This window comes from Netta rufina (genome assembly GCF_964035555.1).
Source record: "Netta rufina genome assembly, chromosome: 24".
Classification (NCBI taxonomy): domain Eukaryota; kingdom Metazoa; phylum Chordata; class Aves; order Anseriformes; family Anatidae; genus Netta; species Netta rufina.
The window spans coordinates 3,749,445-3,759,143 of record NC_140148.1 but is presented as its reverse complement, the minus strand read 5'-3'; the positions used below and the strand labels follow the sequence as shown (position 1 = coordinate 3,759,143).

The 9,699-nt window shown below is 46.4% G+C and overlaps 1 protein-coding gene across 5 annotated transcripts in view; it reads left to right on the top strand.

Annotated features, from left to right (window-relative positions):
- Positions 1–259: 259 nt before the first annotated feature.
- TLK2 (tousled like kinase 2) overlaps positions 260–9,699 on the top strand; it is a 44,724-nt gene continuing 35,284 nt past the window's right edge. For 3 of the 5 annotated variants that reach the window (XM_084300928.1, XM_084300927.1, XM_084300924.1), the window contains exons 1-3: positions 260–618; positions 2,729–2,817; positions 4,633–4,698. In XM_084300928.1, the coding sequence (XP_084157054.1) occupies positions 2,737–2,817; positions 4,633–4,698 (147 nt within the window). In that variant the 5' untranslated portion in view covers positions 260–618; positions 2,729–2,736. Of the gene's footprint in view, positions 619–2,728; positions 2,818–4,632; positions 4,699–7,256; positions 7,390–9,699 lie in introns of those variants that run through there. The other 2 variants (XM_084300925.1, XM_084300926.1) reach the window with 2 other exon arrangements.

Below are 9,699 nucleotides of genomic sequence, written 5' to 3'. Positions count from 1 at the left end.
GCGGGAGGGAGGGAGGGGGAGGGAGGGAAAGGGGGGGAGCGAGCCCCGGCCCCGCACCTGCCCGCCCCCACCCAGCCCAACCCAGCCCAGCCCAGGGGTCCCAGCCACCCACCCGCACCCCCCCCCCCATATTCAGCGACCCCCCCTCAGCACCTGCCCGGCCGCCCCAGCCCTCCCCCGGGCCTTTGTCCTGCCGCCGGGCCTTGCCCTAACCGCCCCCCCCCCCCCCCCCCCCCACCTCACCCCGGCCTAGGCTCCTACGCGAGGCCGGGGATCCGCGGCCTGCTCCGGCTCCTCCATCCCCGCCCTCGGGGCTCGCCCCCCTTGGTTCTCCCCCACCTCCTCCTATCCCCGCCGCCACCCCTCCGCCCTTCTCGGTGCCCGGGAGGCCGCGGAGCCGCCCCTGGCCTCCCCCCCCCCTCCCGCCCGTGCCTCCGCCACCACCACCGCCGCCGCAGCAGCAGCAGCAGGTTCCCTCCCTCCTTCCTCCTCCTCCTCCTCCTCCTCCTCCTCCTCCTGCCCCCGGCGGCGGGAGCCGAGCGGTGCCCGGGGAGCGCTCGGCCCGGGCAGGAGGGGAGAGGAGCGGCGGGGCGGCGGCAGGAGCAGCGGCAGCGCCAGGTGAGAGAAGCCCCGAGGTGGAGGGGGGGGGGAGAGAAAAGCGGGGGGACAGCGGGGAAAACCCCCCCCGTATCCCTCTTCCTCCGCCTCCCTCCCGGCCCCGCAGGGCCCGGAGAAGCCCCGGGGGGCTTGGGGGAGAGCCTGGGGGGGGTCCCGACGGGGGTGCGGGGGGCTCCGGCGGTGTTGGAGAGGCCCCCCCGGGGCCGGGCCGAGCCGGGGTCACGGCGGAAGGGCCCGCGGCCTGCGTGCCCCGAGGCGGCGGGAGCGAGGCCTGGGCCGCGGCTGCTGCCCCCACCGCGAGGCCTGGAGGAGAGCAGAGCAAAAAGGGGAGGGGGGGGGGGGGGGAAGAGAGGTAAAAACCGCGGGGCTCCGGCCCCAGCCGCCTGAAAATCCCCCCCCAGGGGGAGGTGAAGGGGAGGCGGGCACGGCCTCCGAGGCCCCGGCCTGGGAGTTGGGGCAGCGCTGCCCCGGAGGAGGCAGGCCGAGGCGGTGCAGGCTGCTCACTCACCCATTTATTTCCTAACCCTTCTCTTTTTTTTTATTTTTATTTTTATTTTTTTTTTTGCCAGCTTGGGGTTGGAGAGGGCTTGAACATCATCCCCTCACCCCCATTTTATTTTATTTTATTTTTTAAGCCCGTCGGGGAAGGGCAGCCCCGCTGCTGGGAGGGAGGGGAGGGGAGGGGGCGGCTGCCAGCAGTGCCCCAGCCCAGGGCATTCCCCAGGCCCCAGCTGAAGATGGGCTCAGGCCAGAGGGTGGAAAGAGGCTCGGGAACTTGTGGCAGCCCCTTCCCGGCCCAGCATCCCCGCCCCGGGCTGCCATTCCCTCCCGGGTGGTGCCCCCGAAATGGGGGACGAGGTTGGGAGCTCTTCGACATCTCAGCCCGCACGGCCCGTCTGTCATTTTCCTCTGCACAGATTTCCTGTTTTGAAATCTAGGCTGATAGCTTTTTTAGGAGGGAGGGGGGGTGTTTGGAGCAAATAGTAGAAATAAGGCTCCCCGATGACTGCGTTTGGTGTTCCATTAGTTTTTGAGGCTTGTTGCTGACTGGGGAGAGCTTTTGGAAATGCCCCTGGCCTGATTCACTTAGCCCCCCGTAACTTGGATCTGCAGCGTTTGGAGGAAACAGCAGGGACAAAATGGACAGTTAATAAAAGGAACAATTGTATCCTGCCTGTTCTAGAGGGCACTTGCTGCCCTTCAGGAACTTTCCTCATCGCATATGCTCTTTATACAGCAAATCTCTATCTTCCATCTCTTTTCTCTACCTTCGTCCGGGAAATGAAACTGGAACAGACATTTCTGGAAATGATGAACTTGATTGGTGCAGTTGGGAAGATGTGATTCACGGTTAAAAATGAGCATTGAAATTTGTCCCATTTTTTCACAGTTCAGTATTTGAATTGTATATTTTGTCATTTTAACCTGTTTATATGACTGCTTTTTTTTTTTTTTTCTCCTCACCTGAACCCTTCAAATAACGGCATCCGCTCTGTCGGATTGCCAAGAGGTACCCCAGGTACATCCAGTATAAAGATGCAGCTCTAAAGGTATCTGATACTTTGTAGAGTAAAAGGTGTAAATGTGCTTTATTTTTTTTCCTGTGATCCTTTTCTGGGCTTGGAAGAGCCACAGCTGCTGTCAGTATTACTGTCAGTGAAATCTGGAGTTTGGGGAGACCTTGTATTTTAGGGATTGGCCAAAAATAAATTCTGGGGTGAGGAGTGTTGCTTTTTTTTTTCTCCTAGTCATGCAGCATGGATGAAAAGCTCTGAAGCCTTTAGTCATAACGCTCTAGTCCCATGTTTTCCTTTTAATAAAGCATCCAGTGGGAGAATGTGACATAATTGGTTTCTTGGATTAAGAGATCTTGAAATGGCTGGTGCTACAGATAGAAGATGAAACTCTCCAGCAGGGTTGTGGTTTAAATACAGTAATACGGTGACAAAGTCATGTTATTATGGCATGGTAATTTTGTATTTCTCCTGCAAGAAAACGCTCTCTACACAGTTCTGCTGCAAAACAGACGCTTTTGAGTCTCATCAGTGGCACGGAATGTTAAATCTCTCCTTTCCTTGCATTGCATAATCTGGCTGTTGTTCTCCCACAGCAGCAGAAATGATGGAAGAATTGCATAGCCTGGACCCACGAAGGCAGGAACTACTGGAGGCCAGGTTCACCGGAGTTGGTGTTGCTAAGGTGAGCGTAAGTACCTTCTGGAAAAGGCATGACTGCTTGTCCATCCTGCACCGCACTTTTTTTTTCATTCTACATTGATAATTTTGCTTTGCTAACAGAATGTTTTACATTGATAGTTGTGTTTTGAGTGCTAATTTGCCTGAAGTATGTTTAAGAGGAATGAAAATGGGATCTCTATGAGCAGACACTGCTATACAGAAGATTTGGGCTTCTAATTAAGTTCTTAGGAGTTGCTCCATCTTGAGGTAGCTTGCACGCCCCCCAAAACAGACAACTTTGTCTTTGGGAATGGGAATCTCATCTGTCTTTTCCTTTCTCCAAGTTTTCATTTTAGAATTGAATTTGGCCACTTGTTAGATGCAGTTTCAAGCGTATTGTGTTTGATACAGCACGTAACCAGGCTTAATATTTTCAGGAATTTGTTCATCCAGTTCTTTGTGGGTACAGTGCGCTAAAATTGTGTACTCGATTGCTTGGGACACACACACAAAAAGTACTTGAAGGCAAACCCTCCTATATCAGTGTTCCACAACCTGCTAGTAAAATCCCATCTTTGTCCTCACGTACAACTTCATAACTGTTCAGTAGCTGACTTTCCTGAGTAAGGCACCTAATGACAACATTCTGTGGTTGCTTGATATGCTAGCATTAAGTTGTTAGCTCTCCTGATGTCGTTGGTAGCGTTAATTGATTGTCTCTCTGAGCAATGAAATGGTGGCAGAACTCATTTTAAACTAGGTCAGTGATAGGGAGTTTACTTTTGATGAAGATACCAAGTTTTGGACTACATCAAGGGAGAAGGTAAAACACTAGTTTTGCAGTGTCATTTTTTTGGAAGCATCTTAGAATTATTTTGGGAAGAAACTTTGTAGATGTTGTATTTCTTAGAAAACATGAAAGTAAAACAACTTGAAAAACAGTTTAGTTTGAGTGTACACTTTCTTTCAGTACTTCCATCTGGATTCAAACAAGGCTAAGTCCTGGAAGGGAGCATGAATAGGTAAAATGTTCAGCATTCAACTAGCATAGTAACGATGATTAATGCTAGAAGTTTGGGGGTAACTATTTCAGGTACTGAAGTAGGAGTGTGGGTTTTTTGATCTTTTTCCCACCCTTAAGACTTTTTTTAACCTTAGGGCTTCTACAACTATTAAGTTTATGCTCCATAACGTAGTTATGATCTTGAAAGACATGTTTTATACAGCATTACAACTTTTTATGTACTTTCTCATCTGTTTCTTGCTTTTTCCCCCCCACATATGTAACTTTAACATCTTTAGCTGTACCAATAAAAATAAAGCCAAATGACTTTCTGGAATAGCTAAGACTTAGAATCACAGACACTATCATTGCTTTACAACAGTGCCAACATACTCGGTGCTCTTGAAAAATGTTAGGAATTGCTCCTTTTAAAGGAAAAGGATACGGGAAAGCAAGTCTTAATTGTTTTCTCTGTGTTTGAGGTAGAAACACTGTGTACCTCCGTAGCTCTGTATAGGTTCATATTGAAAAGCCTTTTTTTAACTAAAGCATACCAAATAATAAGGCCTCATTTCTTGAAGGTTGTACTTGGAGCAAAGCTCCTCTTTAACTGAGTTTTGTTTTTATCTGTTGTTATGCAGTATAGTGTGTAACTTTGTATTAGTCAGTAAACTGTTAAAATGCGTTACACTTCAAGCAATATATATTTATTTACTTGCATACTTGCTAATTTGCAATAGATCAGCCAACCATTGATATGAATTAGCATGACTCTACTATGTTGCAGCAAGTCTTGGTTGCAATATTAATCTCAGATACTACATTCCCTCCCAGGTTGGTGCTTCAAATTCCCTCCCTACCCCCCCAAGTCTCCGTCCGTCATGCTCCGCACTGGCATTGGTAGGTCACTGTCTTAAAGGGAATGTATTGGGAAAGCTGTGATACAATTTGTATGATTCAACTAAGGTTTTTAGCCTTTTCCAATTAAATGTTTAAGGAAAGCTATGTCGAGTAAGTTAGTGCCATCTAGTGGGACTGGGACTGGCACATCCTCCTGGGATAGAAGGTATTCTGTTGCTGTTTATTGCATAAAAGGAAGAAATGTCATCTTAGATGCTCTCCTATTGGGTGAATGCGGCAGGCAGTTACAGCTCCGAGCTTCCTGCCTTCCACTGGCTTGTTGTATCGCTTGGTGTGTTTGGCTAGGTTTCTTTAATGTTTAAAAATACAGGGTATATTTTGAGCCTGCGTAAAACTAACGTGCTAGTTTACGTCCTTGATATAAATGCAGCTTTAAAGCCTGTTTTCCCACCATGTTTGCAAGGATATCTGTACTCAGTTCGAAGAACGAATAAAAGTAAGCTGGCCGAGGATAAATTTTCGGTCTAGAAACTGGAATAAAAAGCTTCTAGTCATCAGAGTCACAGGATTCTAGAAGAGCTTTCCAGTAACAGTAGTAGAGGGCAGAAATCCTAAACTGTTTTGGAAGCAGCTGTGTGCTGTCACCTCCTGTGGTAGCTGAAGGCACAACCCAATGACCGAGGTCATTTGCAGTCCCAAATGCCTCAAAATTCTGTTGCAAGACTGTGATGAATTCTCTTACTTAATAGTTGGAGAATATATTTCTCTTGAAGCTTGGAGTTAATACGTGGAATTTATGAGCAAGGAATGTTTCTAGGCAACTGTTATACTCATGTGGTTCATCCAGGTCACTAGATAGCTTCAAAAAGCCAGCGATGCTTTAGATGTCTATTCTTGCCATATGGTAAAGTGCCATTCTCTCCCAAATTCACAAAGCCAGTCCTTGAATTAACACATGACTGTCTGACATCTACAAGTATTCTGCTTATCTAACTCCTGTTTGTGTTTACTTATTTAGGGCAAACCTAAGCGTGTTCAGTTGAGGCATTATTCTCAATAGTCATCTCAGGCATCTTTCCTGGGTCAATGGGTACAGAAGACAAAAAGTAGTTTATTTCTGGAGATAACGTTGTTTGGTTTTGTCTGTTCTCATCTTCTGCCTCCCTTCCCCCTGTCTGGGTGCCAGCTTTAAGATACCACACAGGTTAGCACCGAAGGATTTGTGTCTCTTCCAGAGACTTTTACTGGATAAGAATTGGAATAGGTAATTGTGCTGGATGAATTGGTGTTTGCACACAGCTTGCTTCAGGCCTAACCAGGGTGGATCATAGCTGCAGTATGCATTTCTTCTACAAATTTGGTCTTTAAAAGATTTTCAAACTAAGCTGCGTGCACCACTTCATTATAGCTAATCTAAAAAGGCTGAAATATTTCTAGAGAGAGTAACTGTCTTTCTTGCTGTAGGAATGTTGTAGGTCTGGAGGACTGTGCTGGAATTGAAGTGTTGGTGGTAGCTACTGTGCTCTGCCCTCCCTCTGTGTGGTGTCACAAAGAGGGAAATGAAAATAACCTGAATAGCGTCACTTACGTTGCAGGACATCTGCCTCCAAAAAGAGAATAAATAGAACCTAAGAAAGAACAGCATTTACTCGTATTATTCTGTTGTTGCCTTTTTTGTTTGTTTTTCCCTTTTTCTGTCGTTCTGGGGTGGAAAGTCTTGATTAGTTCAGTAACTACCAGTTGTTTGGTCTACTTAGCAGTGTTTTTAGCAGCAAAAGTTACTAGGTTGAGAATTAATGCATGAGCATAATTGTATCTTCCCTGGAGGGAAGCAGTGCTGCACAGTAGTCCTTGACAGGTGTCACGTGCCACCAGAAGAACTAATTAATAAGAGTTTTGAAGCTTAGAAATGAATTTATCAGCTACCACAGAAAGTGCCAGGACTTCATACCAGATACTTGAAAATTGTTTGGATGCTTCTTTGTGCATCATGACTTATTTCAAACGTGCTGTCTGGCTGCTGGAGTTCAGGAATAGTTCTCAGATCTCAGTTCTGCTTCTGCCCCTGAGCTGAGGTTCAGGGTGAGTTGTGTGACACTCGTGTCCGGTTTGCCGTCAGTAAAATAAAAATACTGGGTCTTCATTGAGGGAACTCCTGAGGTATAATGGAAGCCAAGCAAATCCTGTTGGAAATACGCTTACCCATCAGCTGTGTGGAGGTTACCTGTGAACATCCGATAGTAGATAACTTCCCGTGGCAAAAAGACAAACCTGGAACACAGAGGTGATGTGGGGATCTCATTATTGGCCATAAAGTTGATTAACATGGGACTTTCCTAGAAGCCTAGTTAAGAAGTAGTCTTTAATTCTCCCATGTGGAGTCAGCAGTAACTTTCAGTGGAATTAAGGACTGACTTTTTCCCTTTGAAATCTCTTGATTTGCTACAGAGTTCAGAATAATTTGGGCTGCATTGGCCTGAGGTAGTGAAGCACATCTCCGCCACTGAGTTAGCAAGAGAGCTTTGCAACGCACGTAAACCCACATGTGAGGCTCCAGCTAGGCAGCTTGGATTCCTAGAGCTCCCTTCCAGTCTGAGGAGTTGCAGAGCACAAAATGGAGACTGGACAACAGAAGAGTTGTGGACGAGCCTGAAGGATCATTTCTGGCAGCTTGGAGAGGCTGAGGAAATGCGCGAGTCATGCAAGGCAGTATTTAGGCTTGAACAGGAGGTAGGTAAGGGAGGCCTGAGTCAGACTAACTTTGTTCCAGAAGATGTGATGGGAGCTATTATCAGGCAAAGTTGTTGCTATTGAAACTGCAGCCATTGTGCCTCCTTTGTGGCCCTCCCTGGGCTCTCGCAAAGGGAGAAATGACTAACTAGCCTGTGTAAATGGACAGGTTTTTAATTCTTGCCTTTGAGTAGGAGTCTTGAAAGGGCCTGTGAACTCTTCATCCACTTCTCAACATGGAGGTGTTGTCGTGCAGAGGTAGGCCACGGACTCAAAGCAGCAGTTGAAAGGTGAATCACAAGGGAAAAGAGCACGCCAGCTTATCTCGGAAAGAAATTCCTCGCGGAGGAGGAAGTGTGTGCTGTTCTTGTGCTTGTCATTTGGGTAAACACTATAGGAGCCATTAGCTTATTTCAGATGACCCACGTATTTCAGATTTTTGCAGGGCCCCATCACGGTTTCTCTTGACAGGGAATAGTGGGTGAGGGGGCTGGAAGCGATACCACAGAAATGCGGTATTATCCTAATAATGTCTGTGCTAGAAAAGCCAGATACCACTGAAAATGACTTCAGGAACAAAATTCATAAGCCCTTCCCTTGTGAACTATGGCATGCTCATTCCCTACTACTATTTCCCAAGCTATATTCTGATGTCAGTATTCCTTGCTCCTGCTTGCTTGTTTTTCCCCCAAAATTCACGTTCATTCCTTTAATTCCTTTTGTGTCACGACCACTTCAAATGGTATGCTAAATTAAGTACTGAACATTTATCCAATGTCAGTTGCTGAGTTAAATATAAATAGTCAGGAATGATAAAACATAAATTTGAAGATTTTTTTAGTCCGTGCACACACACACTCCCTCACTGTCAGCTGAGGGGCAGATGCTGAGATGTATAGCTGCTCATATCCATTGTCTAAACCTGTTGCTACCAGCAGTGGCTAACATGAGGTACTGTGTGAAACCAGATATCAAGCTGGATGAGCGTGAAAACTGTTTTGTTCTCCTCTCAGTTATGCAAGAGGAAGAGGTGCAGCTGAGGACTAGGCCGTGCTCCTCAAGCATCCTCGGTATTGCATCCTTATTGCTTCAAGTGCAGCCTGTGCTAATGAACAATCCGTGTTTGCATAGCCAAAACACCTCAAAACAAGACTTTTTTGCTGACAGTTTGACTCTAGCAAGATGCTTTAGCTTCTTGCCTGTAAGATAGGCCTCATACTGTACAGTAAAGGAAGTGGAAGGCTGTCTTGAAGATATGGAAGGGAAAGAAAACTCGCTCAGTGGAAATAAGTCAAAAAGTGTCTATGAGGGATTTTGCATTTGTTCGCAGTGTCAATAAACATGGCAGTGAACTTGCTAGATATTTATAAACAACTGACAAGCTTTTCGTTCCTGATTCCATAACTAAGTACTTGGTTCCTTTCCACCCTTTCTGTTCCTGTGTTAGCTTCAATTTTATGATTTTGTCGTTGTAGTTTCTAGAGGAAGTTTTTTAAGTAAAGGGAAATTAACATTTTTGCTCTTCAAGAACTTGTGATCAGAATTGATTTTTTTTTTTTTTTTGGATCAGCACAAGAGCAAAAAGATTTGATTCCAGCTCCTCTAGAGCTGTAAATCTCACATGGAATAGTACAGGTAGTTGTGTCTTGTAAGGAAGAAAAACGTTTTTAGGTATTTTTCTGGCTGCTTGTGTTTCAGAACTTTATATTCTGATGCAAACAGACAGGATTTTTTGTATAGGTGAGGTTAAACCTCTGTTTCTGAAAAATCTTAGGTTTGCTTCTAACTATAGATGGCTTTATCAGCTTATTACTCCAGGTTGCCCTGGAGTGCAGGTCAGCACCATGGCCACATGCTTTCAACCACAATGTCTCTGCGAAGCTCAGATGTGGCGCTTTGGGACAGCTGTTCTGTCACTTGCTCTCCACGTGCAAAATGGAGGCACCAAAACGTGGAAACAACTTTCACCTTGGTTATGTCAGAGCCCCAGCCTGTCCATCTGAGGCCAGCAGAGGCTAACTTGTTGGGGTGTCTTGGCCATGCTGCCGAGGTTTCAGTGCACAGGAGGAAGCAAAGGATTTTAGAGGATGTCGCTTGAGCTGTTTGTAACCAAGCTCTTTACGTAGGTGAAAAGATCAGCTTTCTATCGCCACTTGCCATCAGACAATGCATTTATTATCAAGGAGGACTTCGTGTGGATATGGTTAAGGTTGGTGTTGGCAGTTCCATTAAGTTCTGTTGGCCAAGAAAGAAATCTCTGTGACAACCGGGGGCAGCACCCTCGTGAGCCATTACAATGGAGAGGTTCCG